This window comes from Bos taurus, chromosome 20 (genome assembly GCF_002263795.3).
Source record: "Bos taurus isolate L1 Dominette 01449 registration number 42190680 breed Hereford chromosome 20, ARS-UCD2.0, whole genome shotgun sequence".
NCBI classification, from domain to species: Eukaryota; Metazoa; Chordata; class Mammalia; order Artiodactyla; family Bovidae; genus Bos; species Bos taurus.
The window spans coordinates 71,675,564-71,697,543 of record NC_037347.1 but is presented as its reverse complement, the minus strand read 5'-3'; the positions used below and the strand labels follow the sequence as shown (position 1 = coordinate 71,697,543).

General features: G+C 55.5%; 1 protein-coding gene across 1 annotated transcript in view; it reads left to right on the top strand.

Moving 5' to 3' along the window:
• Positions 1–16,479, top strand: part of AHRR (aryl hydrocarbon receptor repressor) — an 85,924-nt gene extending 69,445 nt beyond the window's left edge. Inside the window, exons 6-11 of the mRNA NM_001077982.3 lie at positions 2,810–2,939; positions 3,751–3,887; positions 9,267–9,466; positions 14,057–14,118; positions 14,317–14,458; positions 14,789–16,479. Coding sequence (NP_001071450.2) covers positions 2,810–2,939; positions 3,751–3,887; positions 9,267–9,466; positions 14,057–14,118; positions 14,317–14,458; positions 14,789–15,758 — 1,641 coding nt within the window. The 3' untranslated portion in view covers positions 15,759–16,479. The remainder of the gene's footprint in view (positions 1–2,809; positions 2,940–3,750; positions 3,888–9,266; positions 9,467–14,056; positions 14,119–14,316; positions 14,459–14,788) is intronic.
• Positions 16,480–21,980: the final 5,501 nt, after the last annotated feature.

The following is a 21,980-nucleotide window of genomic DNA, read 5'->3' as shown; positions in this document are numbered from 1 at the left end:
CAGGGCAGAGTCAGGAGGTATCTGAGGAACAAACACACAGAGAGGACAGAAGCCCTAAAGCCCTGACCATGAGGACAGACTGACAGATCAGGCCGTGTCAGAGCCATGAGGAGCACAGCAGGCCCAGGAGTGGGAAGATGTCTGCCAAGGAGTCCACCCAAGACAGGACTCCCACCCGGGAGGGTGCAGAAGGTGACAGGGCAGCCAGGCGGCCCCGTGGAGATTCGAGAGGACGACAGCAGCAGGCGGTGTGCATGCGTACATTCATCTGAAGACCAATAAACCTGTGGGAAGGCGCTCCGCTTCGTTAGTCCTCCTGATGTGCCGATTGAACACTAAACAGAAATTGTGACGTGGGGACGCACGGCTCACAAAGAACGCGGAGCGCCTGGGCTCGCACACGGCTGGAGCAGGTGTGCTTGCACGCTCACTCTGGCGGCTGGCGGCGTGCTCTGCTGGGGCTGAGGCCCTGTCCACCCCATGGCCCACATTCCAGGCCGGGGTGCAGGCTCAGCAGAACCGCCCTGGAAGACACAGCAGCCGCGCCGGTGAGAGGCCCAGACGGCAGGGAGGGACTCCCCAGCGGCCTCCCCAGAGCCATACCACGGAGGGGCTGAACCACTGCTTCAGGCACCAGGGGCCGCGCCACCATCGTGAGATGGCACAGAGGGCACAGGGCTCCGTTTGAGAACAGAACCAGCCCGGGGTGCGGGGTCTGTGCCGTGGTCGCCTCCACAGAGGGCGGAGGGAAGGGTTCTGAGTCCTGACTGGGTGGGGAAGCTGCGTGACTATGATGTGGGCACGTTTCACATTCTGTGTTACGCCTGCATCACTAAACTGCATGAGGAGAGCTTCACTATGGGACATGCCCTTATGACTCTAGAACCTCCAGGTGAGGGGAGCCGCCAGATGAGGGGAGCCTCCAGGTGAGGGGGCCTCCAGGTGAGAGGGGAGCTTCCAGGTGAAGGGGAGCCTCTAGGTGAGGGGAGCTTCCAGGTGAGGGGAGCCTCCAGGTGAGGGGAGCCTCCAGGTGAGGGGGCCTCCAGGTGAAGGGGCCTCCAGTTGAGGGGTGACTTCAGGTGAGAGGGAGCCTCCAGGTGAGGGGTGACATCAGGTGAGGGGTGACATCAGGTGAGGGGTGACTTCAGGTGAGGAGGGGCTCCAGGTGAGGGGTGACATCAGGTGAGGGGGGCTCCAGGTGAGGGGGAGCCTCCAGGTGAGAGGGGAGCCGTCAGGTGAGGGGGAGTCATCAGGTGAGGGGGGCCTCCAGGTGAGGGGAGCCTCCAGTTGAGGGGTGACATCAGGTGAGGGGTGACTTCAGGTGAGGAGGGCCTCCAGGTGAGGGGAGCCTCCAGGTGAGGGGGGCCTCCAGGTGAGGGGAGCCTCCAGGTGAGGGGTGACTTCAGGTGAGGGGGGCTCCAGGTGAGGGGGAGCCTCCAGGTGAGAGGGAGCCTCCAGGTGGGCACCTGTCTCCTTGGGCTCCTCTTGTAACTGTGGCCCTTGAATGTCAAACAGGTAACCCCAGGAAGGTAGAAAATGAGTGTGATTGTAACTCGAAGGCTAAACTCTAATCATGTGCGCACACTCGCCCCCACAGTCTAAGACACAGGTTTCACAGAAAGAAGCGGACGCTAAGGTCAGAAGTGCTGTAGTCCTTGGTCAGTGTTGTCCAGGGCTCTGGCATGAATGAGGACTCACGGGGGACGGGGACACACCAGACCCCTCCTGCTGACACCTGCAGCACCTTCTGATTCTCATGCACCTGGAGGCCCCCTCACCTGGAGGCCCCCCTCACCTGGAGGCTCCCCCTCACATAGAGGCTCCCCCTCACCTGGAGCCCCCCCTCACCTGGAGGCCCCCTCACCTGGAGCCCCCCCTCACCTGGAGGCCCCCTCACCTGGAGCCCCCCCTCACATGGAGGCTCTTCCCTCACCTTGTGGCCCCCCATCCACTCTGAGTGAGGTTGCCTATTACCTCCTAAGAAGGTAGCATCCTTTGTGAAGCCCTGATCCTCAGGAACTTTTACTCCATCTGGTTTTTACAGTGACCCAGTTGAGAAACAACTGAAACTCAGCAGTGGGCCAGTTGAAGGGGCCGAGGGGCTTCTGCGGGACGGGGGTCCCAGGGGTTAATGAGCGGTGCCGTTCAGTTTAGATGGGAAGACATGCACCAGCCTCGGTGTTTTTCGACACTCTGGATGGTTTCACCAACAGTACCGACAATCGAGTCCGCTGAGATCTGCCTTCATAGCCCGAGGCAGGGCCTTGGTGCCCCGGACTGCGGGGTCCCAGCGTGGACCTGGGCAGTGGGGCAGCACTCAGGGCCTGAGCAGGTGGGGGGACCCAGGACCAGAGAGAGGGCTGTGGGTCAGAGTCCTTGCAACATCCTGCGGGGGCAGCTGTCAGGCCAGGGGACCCCAGCCCAGCCCTGTCTCACCGTACAGGTGTGCTTCCCTAATTAACTTTGTGATCCGAGTGTAACAAAGAGGCTGGAAGGTGACCAGACATAAGCACACAGCTCGATGCAGTTGGAGTCAGCTTTGAACAGTGGGAATCTTGATCCCAAATGAAGTTTGATCTCTGAGCCCTTGATCTGCCCCTGGAGGCACCGCCTGGCCTGGGGGGGCACTTTGTGGGCTGGACGCCTGGACTCCAGGCAGTGTTGGTTGCCTCCTGTGGGGAGGGACTTTCTCTTCACGGCTGTGACTTGCCTTTGACAGATGGATGAGATGTTTTTGTGGTCATTAACCCTGGAATACAGTGTGGACATTCCCTTGGGGTAAGGCTAAAATGACTGACTCATGTTCCAGACAGATGTGATGCACCAGAATATTTATGACTACATCCACGTGGATGACCGCCAGGACTTCTGCCGGCAGCTGCACTGGGCCATGGACCCTCCCCAGGCAGGGTGCGGGCAGCCACTACTCTCGGAGACAGGTGGGTCCGGGGGGCCCTGGTCTGATGCAGACTCGGAGGCTCCTGAGACACGTGGACGCCTCCACAGCGGTTGCCCCTTTCCCCCTCATCCTGTTGAAGCGGCATTGACACCCCTTCCTCCTCGGAGACCTCCTCCCATGCCCCCTCCCATCTCAGGCGGTTTCCGCAGGGGGCTCTCTGGCTCCCAGGGCACCTGTGTCTCCTGCTCTGTAGGGTGTGAGGCCCAGAAGCCAGGGACCCTGTCTCTAGTTTTGCAAACGCCCCCTCAGATGCACATCTTCTAGGAAATTCTCTCCACCCACCTGAGATTTACCCGAAACAGTCTCCCAAATGTTGCTGTCTGTTCGGGGACGTTGCCCCCTGTGGGCAGGACCCCCGAGGTGTCCCAGATCTGTGGCCCCTGCCCAGTGGACATGCCAGGCAGGCGCCCAGGTCCCTGAGATGGCAGAGCAGATGGGAGCTCGGGGGGCAGGGTGAGTGGCCGCCCCTGGGGTGCAGTGCAGGGAAACGGGGTCCTGGGTCTACCATGCGTTCCCCACGGCGGTCAGGAACTCCAGGAGTTTCCGGCACGCCTTCACACGGCAGCGCGTGTCGCCTTCTACAGGCAGAGGAGATGCAGTGCCAGGCGCCGGCCAGCTTCACAAGCTCAGAGCGAAAGCCCAAGCTAACAGACACTCACGAGGGGCCAGTGGGGGCAGTGCTCCAGGAGGGAGGCCTGTGCGTTACATGCCAAGAGCTGCTGTTGGCACCACGAATTTGCTGACCAGGGTGTGTTTCTGCTTTCTCCCTGGTACCTGCCGTCTGTGCCCAGGAGAGGATGCCATCCTGGGGAGGCTGCTCCGGGCCCAGGAGGGGGGCACAGACCCGCCCACCGAGTACTCGGCCTTCCTGACACGCTGCTTCATCTGCCGCGTGCGCTGCCTGCTGGACAGCACCTCGGGCTTCCTGGTGAGTGAGAGGGTGGGGATGGCACCTGGGGGCCTCCTGGTGAGTGAGAGGGTGCAGGATGGCACCTCGGGGCTCCTGGTGAGTGAGAGGGTGGGGATGGCACCTGGGGGCTCCTGGTGAATGAGAGAGTGCAGGATGTCACCTTGGGCCTCCTGGTGAGTGAGAGGGTGCAGGATGGCACCTCGGGCTTCCTGGTGAGTGAGAGGGTGGGGATGGCACCTGGGGGCCTCCTGGTGAGTGAGAGGGTGCAGGATGGCACCTCAGGGCTCCTGGTGAGTGAGTGGGTGGGGATGGCACCTCAGGGCTCCTGGTGAGTGAGAGGGTGGGGATGGCACCTCAGGGCTCCTGGTGAGTGAGTGGGTGGGGATGGCACCTCGGGGCTCCTGGTGAGTGAGAGGGTGCAGGATGGCACCTCGGGCTTCCTGGTGAGTGAGAGGGTGGGGATGGCACCTGGGGGCCTCCTGGTGAGTGAGAGGGTCCAGGATGGCACCTGGGCTTCCTGATGAGTGGCAGGGTGCAGGATGGCACCTGGGGCTCCTGGTGAGTGAGAGAGTGCAGGATGGCACCTCGGGCTTCTGGTGAGTGAAAGGGTGCAGGATGGCACCTGGGGCTCCTGGTGAGTGAGAGGGTGGGGAGGGCACCTCAGGCTTCCTGGTGAGTGAGAGGGTGCAGGGTGGCACCTCGGGCTTCCTGGTGAGTGAGAGGGTGGAGATGGTACCTCAGGGCTCCTGGTGAGTGAGAGGGTGGGGATGGCACCTGGGGCTACTGGTGAGAGAGTGGGTGCAGAATGGCACCTCAGGCTTCCTGGTGAGTGAGAGTGTGCAGGATGGCACCTTGGGGCTCCTGGTGAGTGAGAGGGTGGGGACGGCACCTCAGGGCTCCTGGTGAGTGAGAGAGTGCAGGGTGGCACCTGGGGCTACTGGTGAGTGAGTGGGTGCAGAATGGCACCTCGGGCTTCCTGGTGAGTGAGTGGCTGTAAGGTGGCACCTTGGGCTTCCTGGTGAGTGAGAGAGTGCAGGGTGGCACCTCAGGGCTCCAGGTGAGTGAGTGGGTGCAGGATGGCACCTCAGGGCTCCTGGTGAGTGAGAGGGTGGGGATGGCACCTGGGGCTCCTGATGAGAGAGTGGGTGCAGAATGGCACCTCAGGCTTCCTGGTGAGAGAGTGGCTGCAGGGCCAGTGTTGCGTGAGTCCAGGCCTGGGCCTGGCACAGGGCTCCAAGGTCCATGGGAACAGTTGGCGAAGCAAGGGGTGGGGTGTGGGTGCCTTGCAGGGAGGGGGGATCTGGCCTCGATGGGGCAGGGCTGAGTCACGGCAGGTTAATGAGAATGAAGTGGGGCATCTTCAGGGGTGACACCCCCCCACCCCTGCTCATCCTTTATTCAGGCGGTTGGTTGGTTGTCCAGAAGGCCTTTTGTTTTGATCATACTTGGTTGACTCATTAGAAAAGACTCTAATGCTGGGAGGGATTGGGGGCAGGAGGACAAGGGGACGACAGAGGATGACATGGCTGGATGGCATCACTGACTCGATGGACGTGAGTCTGAGTGAACTCCAGGAGTTGGTGATAGACAGGGAGGCCTGGTGTGCTGTGATTCATGGGGTCGCAAAGAGTCGGACACGACTGAGCAACTGATCTGATCTGATCTGAAGATGATTTTTGTTCCACATGATGTAGATAGATTTTACCTAACACTGAGGCAGAGGTTGAAACCTAGGTTGAAGTGAGGCCATGTCTGAAGCACAGAGTAGAGGAAACGAGCACAGAACTCAGTTTAGAGTGTCTTGTCATATTTCCCACAAGGCTGGCCACGGCACATGCAGGGAAGGGCTCTGGAGTAGGGACTGAGGCTCCAAGTACGGGGTGGGGTGGGCAGCTCAGATCCCAGGCTCACCCCAGCCCCCCTGCCTGCGTTCAGCCTGCTCACACCCAGCGGCCAGGGCTGCCCCCGAGAGCCCTTGTCGAAACTTCAGGACATGCAGTTGATGTTGGGTTTTTAGCTCTAAGTCAGCCATGGCGGGAATTTTCACACCAAAGAAACTGTCCAGTGCCACAGATCAGAGCTTTTCCCCCAGAGCTGGATGTAAGCTGTCCCAGCATGGCCAGAAACTGCTCCACACCAAGCTCGTGGCCAGCACACATAGAGAATTTCAGGCATTTGTTCACCCCATAAATTCATGCACAGATGGAGAGATGGAAAGATAGGTGGGTGGATGGAGGGAGGGACAGATGGAGGGATGGAGGGAGAGACTGACTGACAAGTGAGGGGCAAGAAGAGCGTGCAGCGTTACTTGTCCACACAGGGCAGGGTGCCCTGAAGCCATGCGAACTTACTCAGTTACAGATCAACTTTTCATCATAGAGAGAGCTTTTATTTTCTTTATCACACACTCCAGAGTTACTATCTGGCTTTTTAATTCTCACCAAATGCTCACAAGGCATCCAAGTCTATGCCCTAACCACTAATGCTGAAAGAGCTAAAGTTAAATGGTTCTATGATGACGTACAAGGCCTTCTAGAACTAACACCAAAAAGAGATGTCCTTTTCATCACAGGGGGCTGGAATGCAAAAATAAGAAGTCAAGAAATACCTGGAGGAACAGGCAAGTTTGTTCTTGGAGTATAAAATGAAGCAGGGCAAGGGCTAACAGAGTTTTGCCAAGAGAACGCACTGGCCATAGCAAACACCCTCTTCCAACAACACAAGAGAAGACTCTATACATGGACATCACCAGATGGTCAATACCGAAATCAGATTGATTATATTCTTTGCAGCCAAAGATGGAGAAGCTCTATACAGTCAGCAGAAACAAGACCAGGAGCTGACTGTGGCTTAGATCATGAAGTCCTTCTTGCCAAATTCAGACTTAAATTGAAGAAAGTATGGAAACCACTAGACCATTCAGGTATGACCTAAATCAAATCCCTTATAGTTATACAGTGGAAGTCACAAATAGATTACAGGGATTAGATCTGATAGACAGAGTGCCTGAAGAAGTATGGATGGAGGTTCATGACACTGTACAGGAGGCAGTGATCAAGACCACCCCCCCCCAAAAAAAATGCAAAAAGGCAAAATGATTGTCTGAGGAGGCCTTACAAATAGCTGAGAAAAAAGAGAAGCAAAACGCAAAGGAGAAAATGAAAGATATACCCATCTGAATGCAGAGTTGCAAAGAATAGCAAGGAGAGGTAAGAAAGCCTTCCTCAGTGATCAATGTAAAGAAATAGAGGAAAACAATAGAATGGGAAAGACTAGAGATCTCTTTAGGAAAATTAGAGATACCAAGGGAACATTTCATGCAAAGATGGGCATAAAGGACAGAAATGGTATGGACCTAACAGAAGCAGAAAATATTAAGAAGAGGTGGCAAGAATACACAGAACTGTACAAAAAATATCTTCACGACCAAGATAATCACGATCACTATGACTGTGATCACTCACCTAGAGCCAGACATCCTGGAATGTGAAGTCAAGTGGGCCTTAAGAAGCATCACTACAAACAAAGCTAGTGGAGGTGATGGAATTCCAGTTGAGCTATTTCAAATCCTGAAAGATGATGCTGTGAAAGTGCTGCGCTCAATATGCCAATAAATTTGGAAAACTCAGCAGTGGCCACAGGACTGGAAAAGGTCAGTTTTCATTCCAATCCCAAAGAAAGGCAATGCCAAAGAATGCTCAAACTACAGCACAATTGCACTCGTCTCACATGCTAGTAAAGTAATGCTCAAAATTCTCCAAGCCAGGCTTCAGCAGTACGTGAACCATGAACTTCCAGTTGTTCAAGCTGGTTTTAGAAAAGGCAGAGGAACCAGAGATCAAATTGCCAACATCTGCTGGATCATCAAAAAAGCAAGAGAGTTCCAGAAAAACATCTATTTCTGCTTTATTGACTATGCCAAAACCTTTGACTGTGTGGATAACAACAAACGGTGGAAAATTCTTCAAGAGATGGGAATACCAGACCACCTCACCTGCCTCCTGAGAAATCTATATGCGGGTCAAGAAGCAACAGTTAGAACTGGACATGGAACAATAGACTGGTTCCAAATTGAGAAAGGGGTATGACAAGGATGTATATTGTCACCCTGCTTATTTAACTTATATGCAGAGTACATCATGCAAAATGCTGGGCTGGATGAACCACAAGCTGGAATCAAGATTGCTGGGAGAAATATCAGAAACCTCAGTTATGCAGATGACACCAACCTTATGGCAGAAGGAAAAGAGAAACTTAAGAGCCTCTTGATGAGAGTGAAAGAGGAGACTGAAAAAACCGACTTAAAAGTCAACATTCAAAAAATGGAGATCATGGCATCTGGTCTCATCACTTCATGGCAAATAGATGGGGAAACAGTGGAAACAGTGACAGACTTTATTTTCTTGGGCTCCAAAATCACTGCAGATGGTGACTGCAGCCATGAAATTAAAAGACACTTGCTCCATGGAATAAAAGCTATGACCAACCTAGACAGCATATTAAAAAGCAGAAACATTACTTTGCCAACAAAAGTCCATCTAGTCAAAGCTATGGTTTTTCCAGTAGTCATGTGTGGATGTGAGAGTTGAACTATAAAGAAAGCTGAGTGCCAAAGAATTGATGCTTTTGAACTGTGGTGTTGGAGAAGACTCTTGAGAGTCCCTTGGACTGCAAGAAGATCCAACCAGTCAATCCTAAAAGTAATCAAGCCTGAATATTCATTGGAAGGACTGATGCTGAAGCTGAATGTCCAGTACTTTGGCCACCAGATGCAAAGAGCTGACTCACTGGAGAAGACCTTGATGTTGGGAAAGATTGAAAGCAGGAGGAGAAGGGGACAACAGAGGATGAGATGGTTTGATGGCATCACTGACTCAATGGACAGGAGTTTGAGCAAACTCCAGGAGATAATGGACAGGGAAGCCTGGTGTGCTGCAGTCCATGGAATCACAGAGTCGGAGAGGACTGGGCGACTGAGCTGACTAACTGAACTCATATGCTCTGGATCAGGAAAATCCAGTTGTCCCTGAGTTTTATTGCCATGAGTGGATGGCGTTTGGGGAATGGAGGGTGATGGGGCCAGTCCTCAGAGGTGGTTGGCTCCAGCACGTCCTCCCAGGGTGCTGCCTGGTGACTCCGGCCGAGTCTAGGGATGTTCACGCGCCTGAATGAGGACTCACATGCCCACGAATGCACACAACTGGAAGTTTAGAGAAAGCTACAGGGAAACCCCGATGATTCGAAAGCAGTGGGGAGCACCTGTCCCCAGGGGCCGGCATGGAAGACGTGTTGGTTCCGTCCTTGGGAATGTGAGTTCTGAGGCCTTTGGCCGTTGACCAGTTAGCCTAGCTAATATATCTTGTGACTGTGCCTTCGTTTCTGTTTTTGAAACACCAGACGATGCAGTTTCAAGGACGACTGAAGTTCCTCTTCGGTCAGAACAGGCGGGCGCCCTCGGGCGCAGCCCTGCTCCCGCGGCTGGCCCTGTTCTGCGTGGTGGCCCCCCTGGCCCTGCCGCCGGGCGTGGAGGTGAGGGTGAAGACCGTGTACCTGAGGGCGAAGCACAGGGCGGACGTCCCGGCCTCTACCGACGCAAAGTGAGTAGAGGCCCCGGCAGCCAAACCTGTCCTCGTTACTGCTGGGCCACACACGCTGTCTGCACACGTGCATTTTCTGCCTGTTCTCACTTCATTTCCAGCAAGGAGTAAGATAAAAAAAGTTGGCTGTTTTTAAAGCTGCTACATCATGGGAGAAGCAGCTATTAGAAAAAAGAAAGCCTGTCACTAGTATTTGTCAACCGCAGCAGCGAACACTTCTCCCTGCCTCTTGTCATCCCCCAACCCTCCACTCAGAGCCTCGGAGGCAGTGCCGGGACCCCGGACCCCACGGGGCTGGGGGCGAGGCTGCAGCCTCCGTTTGTCCCCTCCATGGACTCCAGGCTCACAGGGGCATATGCTGGGGACAGGGACTCCACAGGTGTCCTGTCCCTCCGGCTCAGGGTGAAGAATCTGTCTGCAATGCAGGAGACCTGCATTCAATCCCTGGGCTGGGAAGATCCCCTGGAGGAGGGAATGGCCACCCCCTCCAGTATTTCTGCCTGGAGAATCCCATGGACAGAGGAGCCTGGCGGGCTACAGTCCATGGAGTTGCAGAGCTGAACATGACTGAGCGACTAACACTTTCACTTTCAGAGAGTTAGGTTTTCTAGGAGGTTCCCAGCTACACTCTCTGGGACGGCTGGATCTGCGTGGGGTCAGGTTCTGGGGCAGGTCGAGCTTCTGTGTGCCTGGACACTGTGCCTGCTGCTGGGTGAGGAGGCCCTGGGGAGGGCCACGTCTGAGGTCTGCCTGTCTTCCTCCTCAGTGCCCCCTGCCGTGCCCTGTCCAGGGACAGACTCCTAGGAGACCGAGTCCCCAGCCCGCTTCTCTGTCGCTCCTCAGCACTCAGGTTCCCCTTGGACCTCAGCACCAGTTCACAGGCCCGGGAAACCTCCCATTCCTGCTTGGGGTTCATGGGGATCTGGGGGAGCCCTGCCTTCAGGCACAGGCACCTCATCACAGCCTCCAGGTCCCATGGACCCACACCCTAAGGCAGCAGTGTTCTGGAGCATTTAAAAAGTAAATATATATGCTTTTTTTTTAAGGTAGAAAATGTAAAATAGGAGGAAGGAAAAACAGGATACTCATGGGAAAAAACTGTAAAAATAACTGATGAAGCAACTGAAACATGAGGTGCAACAAGGCACAGAGGCTACACCCCCAGCACACCTGGGCGTGTCTCGTGGGGCGGGACGGCCCTGCCCACACCCCAGACCTGCGCACTCTCCGCCTGCCCCTGCCTCTCAGAGTCCTCTGTGTGTTCACACTCTCTGGGCTGGCGATGGTGACTGAGCCCATACGCTGAACTCTCAAATTCCCAGCCCTGTGATCAGACGGAGGGAAAATCCTCCCTCCATTGCTTCTCCATAGCAAAGTAATGCTCAAAATCTTCCAAACCACGCTTCAGTAGTATGTGAACCAAGAACTTCCAGATGTTCAAGCTGGATTTAAAAAGGCAGAGGAACCAGAGCTCAAAATGCCAATCTCTGTTGATCATCGAAAAAGCAAGAGAGTTCCAGAAAAACATTTACTTCTGGTTTATTGACTATGTCAAAGCCTTTGACTGTGTGGATCACAACAAACTGTAAAATTCTTCAAGAGTTGGGAATACCAGACCACCTGACCTGCCTTTTGTGAAATCTGTATGCAGGTCAAGAAGCAACAGTTAGAACCAGATATGGAATAACAGACTGGTTCCAAATTGGGAAGGAGTACGTCAAGGCTGTAGTTTGTCATCTATGCAGAGTACATCATGCGAAATGCCAGGCTGGATGAAGCACAAGCTGGAATCAAGATTGCCGGGAGAAATATCAGTAACCTCAGATATGCACCCTTATGGCAGAAAGTGAAGAAGTAAGGAGCCTCTTGATGAAAGTGAAAGAGGAGATTGAAAAAGCTGGCTTAAAACTCAAGATTCAGAAAACTAAGATCATGGCATCCAGTCCCATCACTTCATGGCAAATAGATGGGGAAACAATGGAAACAGTGAAAGTAAAAGTCACTCAGTTGTGTTCAACTCTGTGACCGCATGGACTATATAGTCCATGGAATTCTCCAGGCCAGAATAGTGGAGTGGGTAGCCTTTCCCTTCTCCAGGGGATCTTCCCAACCCAGGGATCGAACCCAGGTCTCCCATATTGCAAGTGGATTCTTTACCAGCTGAGCCACCAGGGAAGCCCAAGAATACTGGAGTGGGTGCCCTTCTCCAGTGGATCTGCCCAACCCTGGAATTGAACCAGGGTCTCCTGCATTGCAGGCAGATTCTTTACCGACTGAGCTATCAGGGAAGCAAAACAGTGAGAAAGTTTATTTTTTTGGACTCCAAAATCACTGCAGATGGCGACTATAGCCATGAAATTAAAAGATGCTTGCTTTTTGGAAGAAAAGCTATGGCCAACCTAGACAGCATGTTAAAAAGCAGAGACATTACTTTGCCGACAAAGGTCTGTTAGTGAAAGCTATGGTTTTTCCAGTGGTCATGTATGGATGTGAGAGTTGGACCATAAAGAAAGCTGAGAGTTGAAGAATATATGCTTTTGAACTGTGGCATTGGAGAAGACTCTTGAGAGTCCCTTGGACTGCAAGGAGTTCCGACCAGTCCATCCTAAAGATGCTGAAGCTGAAACTCCAATACTTTGGCCACCTGATGTGAAGAACTGACTCATTTGAAAAGACCCTGATGCTGGGAAAGATTGAAGGCAGGAGGAGAAGGGGACGACAGAGAATGAGATAGTTGGATGGCATCACCAACTCGATGGACATAAGTTTGAGCAAGCTCCGGGAGTTGGTGATGGACACGGAGGCCTGGGGTGCTGCAGTCCATGGGGTTGCCAAGAGTTGGACAAAACTGAGCAACTGAACTGAACTGGACTGATCGCTTCTCCAGGAGGCGTGCTGTCCCCTGGCGGCCATGCGGGGAAGCGCAGGTGGGCCAGCCTCCACGGCAGGTGTGGAGTCCCGGACCACCTGCCACTGCCCCGGGTGGCGTGGACGCCTGGATGTCCCTCGGAGGGCTGGCGAGGGTCTTCACGGTGAGGCTAGGATGCTGTACAGAGGGGGACTGTGGAGCGAATACTAGACACATGTTGTAAATATCATTAAAACTCAGGGAGGTTATCACAGAGTGCCAGGCTGGACGCCCTGTGTTAACAGCAACTTCGTGTCTGCTCTCGGTTTTACACGGGACGGTGCATGTGTGTGGACGCAGTCCTCCCCGTCGGGCCCCCCTCCCCCACTGGGTCCACAAGTCCATTCTCCGCACCTGCGTCTCCATGCCTGCCCTGCAGATAGGTTCATCGGTACCGTCTTACTGGATTCCCATATATACGATAATACGTGATACTTGTTTTCCTCGGTCTGACTCACTTCACTGTATAACAAGCTCTAGGTTCAGCTGGGGGGAGCAGAGGGGATATGTGTATAATTATGGCCGATTCACATTGTTGTGTGGCAGAAGCCAACGTTGTAAAAATTTTAAAAATAAAGAAAAAAACTGGAAGAGAGGAAGAGCCCTCCAACATTTTGGGAAAGAATCCTCTGTTGCCTTCGGGGTTTTCTGGAACCGAATCCTGCCCTGAGCTGAACTCCTTGCTGGAGCACCTCCTCCCGTCCACTCCCCTCTGAGCTCAGAGGCCGTGAGGAGCGAACCCAGGGAGTCTGAGGCCCAGGAGGCTGGCTCTGGATGGAGCATCGTGCTCGCTGGACCCAGTTCAGGTCCTTTACAAGTCTTCCTGAAGGGGCCTTTGTGACAGAGCCTCGCTCCTGAATGTTCATGGGTCCTGTGTGCGAGCCGCATGCTCTCCACCTCTGTCCTGTCTCTGCTGTGTCTCTGGGTCCATCTCTGTGTCTGTCTTCCTCCTCTGTCTCTCCTCTATCTCTGTCTCCATCTCTGTCTCTCCCGTGTCTCCATCTCCTCCTCTGTCTCCGTCTCAGCTCCTGCAGAGACACCCACGAGATGGAGAGTCAGGGCCACTGCAGGGCAGGAAGCTCTGGCTGTGCAGCCAGCTGGCCAGGGTTTGAATCCCACTCCTGCACCTGCTGTGGGGGCAGCTTCAGGCAAGTCGCTTAACACTTCAGAGCCTCGTCTTTTTCTTTGGAAATATAAACAAAATATGATCTGCACGACAAGTTGCAAGTTGCCCTAGGATCTATGACTGTAAGTTCTATGAGATGCAGGTGTGTGTGTGTGTGTGTGCGCGCACTGCCCTGGGCGGTCAGTGTTTAGTGTCACTAGCTCAGTGCTCACAGTGACTTTGTAAACTACAGCAAACAGCTACCGCAGGTCACAGGGATCTGTGTCTTCATTCTGAAATCCAGAAGAAAGCAAACACGCCGAAGCCCATTCCGGCAGCCACGAGTGTCTGCTTTCTGAAGCGAATTCGCTAGTGCTTCACTGGCCTGAAAGATGATGTGAATCGGAATTTCCAGCAAATCTGTAACTGAGAGAAGGCTTTCCAATCTCTACAGACTTTCACACAGGGAGTTACTGTATCTTATGCTCTTGGGTGGCAGCAAAACCGTGGTGTGTAATTTCTGCCCTTGATACACATTTAATCTGCTTGTTGCTTTGCTCTCTTCTGTCCTTTGCAGAGCAAAAGCTGCCTCAAGTCTCTGCGAATCAGAATTGCTTGGAAACACCAATTACTCAGCAGGTACTCCTCACAATTCTCTCGACCACCTTTTCAAATGGGTGAAATGAGCGAATCCCTGGAGGCGGGCATGGGCTCACTACTGTCCGGAGCACGGGGCGGGTGTGCAGAGCCGGGCTCTCAGGTGTCTGTCACCTTGTGGAAGGTGAGTGTCCACCCACTCCAGGCTCTGCTCAGCCTCACTTTCCCAAATCCTGACAGGGAGAAGCAATGGAGAAAATGGCCTTTCCTTGTTCAGGACACCAGAGGACGCCTGCCGCTGGGGCCGGGTCACAGCCCGGGGCCCCTGCCTGTGCCTCCGGGGTGGCCCTGACCTTGTCCTTGACCCCGATGGCACCTCAGGGTAAGTGAGTCAGGGCGTCAGCAGCCCTCGCCCTCAGCAGCTGAGCTTCCCTGGGTGGGACAGGCGGACACAGAGGGCACCCACAGCCGCTCCTCGCCCTGGAGGTTGTCCTCACCGCGTGGGGACTGGGCGGGGACACTGACGCCCCAGCCTCTGTCCTCATTACTCCCATCCCAGGCCCCTCCACCGCATCCCGGGGTGCTGGGGGACTGTGGGAGGGCCCTTCGGGGAAGGAAGGGGCTGGCCCGTGGTCCGGAGCTGCAGGTGGCACCGCCCAATGCAGGGTCGCCCCCTCGGCCTGTCCCGTCTGACGGGAGTCCCCTCCCTCAGGGCAGAGGAAGGAGAGGAGCTCGGGGGGCTCCCGCGGGACGCGCCCCCTTACAGCTGCCGCCTGGAGTCCCTGGGCCCTGTGAAGCACCTGGACTGGGCGGCCGGGAGGCACGGTCAGGACGATGGCAGCGCCAAGCTGAAGCTGGAGCCCGGGAAGGCTGACCCGTTCCCCACCGCCCCGGCCCACGGCGCCTGCCTGCCCTACCTGGGTGCGCAAGGCACCGTCCACTCCCTCCGGAGCTCACCCAGCTCTCACCCACCCAGGCCGCCCCCCGGGGCCTGCGCCAGCCGGACCAGCAGAGCCCTGCGGGACGGGCACCAGGGCCCAGCGCCGCCCCCCACACCCGGCCCCTTCCCCCAGGGGGGCCTGGACAGCAGGGTCCCTCGGCCAGCAGTCCAGCGTCTCCCGGTGGGCGGCTACCCCGCTGAGGACAAGCTGCGAGGCCTTCTGATGCCCCCGGGAGCCCCGAGTCACCCCGCGTTGTCACTCGATGTGCCCATCAAGATGGAGAGTGACTCAGGGTCCGAGGACGCGGCGGACGGCTACCGCATGTCCCCAGCCCAGGTGTGGCTGGGGGCCGGCAATCCGGCCAAGAGACAGCTGGTCACCTTCCCCACTAGGATGCACCTTAAGACGGAGCCGGGCGCCAGGCTCCCCCTGTACACCCCACCCCCAGGGCCTGGCCTGCTGGGCGCCCCCCCCAGACCCGGCAGGGGGCTGGCCCCGCTGCACCCCACGTCCTGTGCCTGCCTGGAGCCCCCACCCCGCCTCTGCATGCGGGGCCACCAGCCCTTCAACCTGGGCTGCAACTGCCGGGCTCCCGGGCCAGCTCCCGCAGTCAAGCTCGAGCCCCTAGACTCGCCCCTGTGGGCAGCTCATGGCCAGGGCGGGCCGCCTGGGCTGTTCTCCAAGAGCGCCCCGGCCGCGGGGATGCCCCCCAGGGACACGCAGTGCGCCTTCCTGCCCTAGAGCTGCCGGGCCCCACGGACAGTGCTCTTGCCCGAGCCTTCCCCGAGGGAAGCACATGCAATGGCAAGTTCACCGAAGGTCCTAAGTGCAGGGTGGTCGTCAGCTGCTCAAGGGCGGAGGGTTCTCCTCTGAGGAGCACAGCTCCCCATCCCCACCCTAGGTCATCTCCCCAGCGCCTCGCAGGGAGCAGACCTCAGGGAACAGCCGCACCCTGGTGGCCCGCTGCCAAGACAGCTAATTGGGAGTAAGGCTCACTGAATGGCAGGTGGCCACATGCTCACGCCTGGGAGGAATCTAGAAGTTCAGCCAGAAGAGGCTGATGGCGCCGGGCCACCCTCCACTCCAACATACAGCGTGTGCTCAAAACGCTGGCCTAGGCCAAGGCAGGCCCGGAGCTGGGATTGGCCAGATCTTGTGCGGTTCTTGCTGCAGTCTCTGGGGTTTCAGCGGCCTCCGATGGAGGTCTGTGCTTATCTGCCCCCCGCTGCATCATGTCACCTGGTGCACAGGGTGGAGTCCAGAAGCACAGCATGAGGGGAAGGAAGGAGCTGGTTCAGGTGTCAGGCTGCCTTGCTGACTGCAGGTCTTCAGATGACTCTGATCATCATCCCAGAAGGAATTAATCGAGACCAGACAGACAGGCAGCATTTTATAAAAAGGAAAAAATTGTGGGGACTTCCCCTGTGGTCCTGCAGTTAAATGCCTGCAGGGGGTGTGGGTTCGATCCCTGGTCAGGGAACTAAGATTCCACATGCCACAGGGTGTGGCCAGAAAAAAAGAAAAAAAATTGTGAAGGGAACACATTCTGAATGTAGGGAATTTAGGTGCAAAAGAAGAAATCAGAAGGCAAAGGCCACCCGCAGTCATCATGGATAGCTCTGGCGGAGGGCAAAGTTCACCACACCTTCGGGGCGACCCCACCCCACGGGTGCAGTCTGTGCAGGATGTGACACCAAGGGACAGAGCCACCACGGGGCAGGAGGAAGCTGGTTGGAGACCCTTCCTCTTTACAGCACGAGCATCTGTCCTCAGTCACCCCCTGCCCCAAGAGTCTCAGGACGTGCGGGAGCCCAGCGGGGACTTGCAGTCCCACCGCATTCAGCAAGGGGTCTTTCTCTCTGTCATCTGTGGCTTTGGGGTGTCAGTGTTCAGCTCCTGAGTTGGTGGTGAAGCTATTTGCTTCATTCACGTTGTCGAACTCAGGACAGGGCCAGCAGGACTGGGTCTGCTGGACTCTTAGGCACACCTGGGGGTGCTCTTACCCCTCAGCGGTCTGCTTCTTGGAAGGGCTTCGCCAGGGGCATGGTGGGGGTGGAAGGTTTCTTCCCAGAGTGACAGAAGTTACCCGTCAGACTCCGGGTTGGGCGTTGTCAATTCATGGCCTCATAGGATCCCCAGCAGCCTTCTCTTCTGTGCCCACCCCTTGCAGGGCCCTTACAGAAAGTGACGCTGGTGCCATGCTGCCCCCGCCTTTGCCAGAGTCTCCCCCTCCCCTGTTTTGATGGCAGCACAGCTGCCTGTCAGGACCACCTGCTTCCCACCCTCAGCCGGCTCAGCACCCCTCTCTTCTTGGTTCTCATACTGAGCCCAGCCCACTGTGTACATTTCATCCCTAAGATATGGCGTGGAATTTCAGAAACTTCCTCCTTCCTTTCTATTCACGCCAAGTGCCCAGCTCCTCATGGAAGCACTGTGCCATCTCTCAGAAGTGACTGTCAGCCTCTCTGGAGCTCCCTCTGTGAAGGGAGGGTCCTCAAATGCACCCTCTGCACAGGGGCACCCATTCCTGTCTCGGTGTGGTAGCCGGCAGTCTGCATGTGTGCAACCTTGGACCAGAAAGATGGAGTGGAGAGGCGTCATTGCGTGTTTGCACACTGTAGCCGGAACCCAGCGAAGGACAGCTGCGGCTTGAGGAGGTGCAGCAGTCTGCCCCCAGGGTCATGGTGCCCGAGCGTTCAGATGCACCCACTCCCCTGGACTACGTGCGCCGATTTGGTCCCAGCAGGTGCGTGGCGCGTGGCGACTCACGCTTTGTTGGTGCAGAATCCAGCGCCTGGACATCGGCGCTCCAGTCTCGTGCTCCAGAGATGCTGTCACGCTGGAGGCCCAGGCCCTGACGCGCTGGAACAGTGGCAACAGAGCCTGCCTCCATCAGCACTTTGCTGTTTTACAGCCTTGCCCCCCTGATAAACTGTGCAGAAGGTGATGATGGAACGTGGAATGTCAGATGTGGCCATTTCTGCAGATGTGGCCGTCCCTGCTTTAAAATGTCAGTGACAGCACCAATTTCAGGCCTATATTTTCTGTTGCTGGTAGCTTTTGCCTATATAGCTGAAAAATATTAAAATCAAAGATGATGTAGGAATGGGATGGAAGGGAGGCGATAAACACAACTTATAGTTTATATTTTTGTAGTTTCTATTGGATGAAAAAAGTGTTTAATATCTGGACAGACTTGTTGAATTTTTAAACACAGATGCACTATAATGCAGCCTTTCGTACTATTTCCTCAGTGCCTTTAGAAAGAGCTTTCAATTTCCAATACTGTGGTTTGTATTAAATTTATGATATTGATGTAAAATAAAATCATATGTTGTATGTGTTTACTGTAAATGGAAACATCTTCTTAATTTTCCAAATGAAATACCTTATTTCCTTTACAGTGTGTGTAGGCAAATTTACATTCTAAGACTGTCCTTTGCCGCCAGGCTCAGGGCCATGATAAGAGCGAGAGTGGACTTGGGGTCCCAGGAGGAGCCCCCACAGCTGTGCTGTCAGCCCGTCTCCCTTTCCTGCCAGACCTCCTGCCCAGCACCGAGGGCTGGAGGACACCCCAGACTCAGACTGCGCTGTGAGGAGCAGACGCCTGGCCCAATGTCACATGTGTCTCTGCCCAGGACCCGGGGACCAGTGTGTGGGAAGGGCCAGGAGGTCATCTGGGTCCAGGCAGAAACCGCCCCCCCAGGGTCAAGGGAGTCATGTTTTCATTTCTTTCGTTTGGTTGCAGAGCACCTCCAAACCGAATGAGCACTCAGCGCCCCGTATGGCACTCGGAGCTGCCCCGGTGCCAGTCCAGCCCAGCCCAGCCCCTTCCTGCGCCCAACAGGCCATATCCCTCCCTTCTCCACGACTCCGTGTCCCTCCTGGGGAGACTAGGCCAGCCTGCCCCCGCCTGCTGGGTCCCAGCCAACTGCTCCCTGGCCCTGGGGGCCAGCAGTCCAGCCTGCCGTCCCCACACCCACCTCCTCTCCCTGTGTTCTTCAGTCTCATCACGGGGAGACCTGGAGGCTGGCGTCACCCCACCGCATGACTCTCCCACCACCCAGCCTGCCACCAGCGGATGTGTGGGTTGTCTCCAGACTTCCGCTTGCCCAGCAGCTGCCCCGCGCCCTCTGTGTGCTTCCGTGAGACTGAGGACGCCCCCCAAGGTGCTGATGGCACTCCCCTCACCAGGCACTGCCCAGGCGTCCTCCTCGGCACCCAAGGGACCCTGCCACAGATACGCACAGCCCATTCCAGGCTGTGGAATGAAGACGCCAGAGGCTGGGTGGCTTATAGACAACAAGCATTTCTTTCTCACGGTTTCGGAGGCCGGGAGTCTGAGACCTGGGTGGCGGCAGGGTCTGCTGACGGCCAGCTTCCAGGTCGCTGGGTCTCTCTGAGGCGTGAGGGGGCACTCAGCTGTTTCATGCGCATCTCCTTCCTTCATTCAACGGCTTGTTGAGTCCATGCTGAATGCCAGGTCCTGGGATGGCGCTGTGGAGAAGGAAATGGCAATCCACTCCAGTATTCTTGCCTAGAGAATCCTGTGGACGGAGGAGCCTGGTGGGCTGCCGTCTATGGGGTCGCACAGAAGCGGACACGCCTGAAGCGACGTAGCAGCAGCCGCAGGGCCGGTGCTGGGGCCACGCTGGGGAAGAAGAGACGCAGAGTCAGGTTGCCGAAGCCGCGTTCCCGTGCACACAGCCAGGGGGCAGGGACAGACAAGTGGCCAAAGGACTGCGTAGGTTCTGTGGTGCGTGGGGAGGGGCTGGGTGCTGCTCAGGCGGGTCGGTTGGGGTCTGATGACCCAGGTGGTGGTTTTGTGGGTGAGGCGGCCTCCAGCCAAGACTTGACAGAAACACGGATCGCGCGTGGAGGAAGCTGGAGTGAGAAGATGAGGAGAGAGTGGGGAAGAGGCCAGGCAGGGGTGGCAGGTCACAGGCAGGTCTGGGTGAGGGGGCCACCAGAGGGCTTGCGGTGAAAATGACGCCGGGCGGTGGTCTGAGGGCCAGATAGGCTACAGGAAGGCGAGGGCCCCCAGCCTCCACAAAGACCATGCTGGTGCCGCGAGGCACCCTCATCTTGATTTCCTCCCCAGTGAGGTGAAAGGTCCTCTGCTGTCTGTCCTGCACTTGTTTGCTCTTTTTAGTTGAACTGTGGGCATTATTTTAAAATTCAGGATAGCTGTGCTTTGTCAGTTAAAGTTTCTCTCTCAGTCTATGGCTTGTCTTTTCATTTAAGGACTAAAATAGACACGAGTTTAAAATCTTGGCACAGCAAACTATCTTTTTCCTGGTGGTTTATGTGTTTGTATCTTAAAATAACTCTTTCTGGCAGTGCCTCTGACATAAAGCCCATTTGTCTGGTATTAACATCACCACCAGAGAAGGCTATGGCACCCCACTCCAGTACTCTTGCCTGGAAAATCCCATGGATGCAGGAGCCTGGTAGGCTGCAGTCCATGGGGTCGCACAGAGTCGGACACGACTGAGTGACTTCACTTTCATTTTTCACTTTCATGCATTGGAGAAGGAAATGGCAACCCACTCCAGTGTTCTTGCCTGGAGAATCCCAGGGACGGGGGAGCCTGGTGGGCTGCTGTCTATGGGGTCACACAGAGTTGGACACGACTGAAGCGACTTAGCAGCAGCAGCAGCAGCAGCAACATCACCACAGCCGCTTTCTCGGGCCCAGACGGGTGTGCAAACCTCCTCCAAACTTAACCATCCTGTTTTTTCATGTTTCACATATTTTTCTTACAATAACTAGTTGTTTTAAACTTGGGTTCTGATAATTGATAGATTTGAACATGTTTCCACTCCTCCTTTTGTGTTTTAGTTACCGATGATCCTTTGGCTTTTCTTTTCCTAGTATCACTATGGCATTGCTTGCACTTTCTTCTCATATTTAACAAACTGTAAGCTACAGCTTAACAAGATCTCTGCTCTCTCAGAACGCTTCAGAGATGTACCTCGCTCCCTTCTTTAGTCTGCCGGGTTAGAGCCTCTCAAGAACTGCTCCTGGTGTCTTCTGCTGAGGTGACTTTCAGAGAGAGCTTTTCCGCTGAGGAAGGCACCAAACCCAGGGAGGCACAGGCCCCCAGCTCTGTCTTCTTGGGATCCTCTCCTGACCCAGGGACCCCAGCACCTGGGAGACATTGCTTATTGGGGTTCTGTTGTTTGTTTCCCCTGGTCCACTCGTACACTGAGGATGTTTCAAAATGTCTGTACAGTTAGAATTTCAAACATAATTATAATTTGTTTACATTCTTCATTCCTCTAGTGTTCAGTCACTCAGTCCGTCCGACTCTTTGCGACCCCATGGACTGTAGCCCGCCAGGCTCCTCTGCCCATGGGGATTCTCCAGGCAAGAATACTGGAGTGGGTTGCCATTTCTTTCTCCAGGGGATATTCCTGACCCAGCATGGCGCTATATTTTCACAAATTATTAGGGACAGATGAAATAACAGAGGGATCAGCCCTCAGAGCCAGTCAGGCCCTTAAGTCCTGGCCCTTGGAGAGTGATCTGCTATCAGCTGACTGTAGGTTCTGGTTGGCATGGCCACAGGTAGGGGGCTCACACACCTCCTCTTTCCTGCCCCTGCCTCTGTGGCCCAGGCGTTTGCACACAGATACTGACCTGGGTCTGTGTACTCAAGCGTGTGTGGTGTCTATGGTGTACGTGTGGGTATGGAAGTCTGTGTGTGTGTGGTGTGTGCATGTGGTGCGGTGTCGGCATTTATGTGTGGAGTGTGTGGCATGTCTATATGTGATATGTGTCTGGGGTGTCTGTTGTGTCTTTATGTGTCTGTCTATGTGTGTGCAGTGTCTGTGTGTGTGTTTACGTGTGTGCGCGCCGCAGCCCCGCTCTAGGTGCCGTGGCCCCATCTGCAGCCGGCCTTCACAGTCACTGAGCCCGCGCGCCCCGCGCCCCACGTCCGAGCCGCCAGGCCCCGCCCTC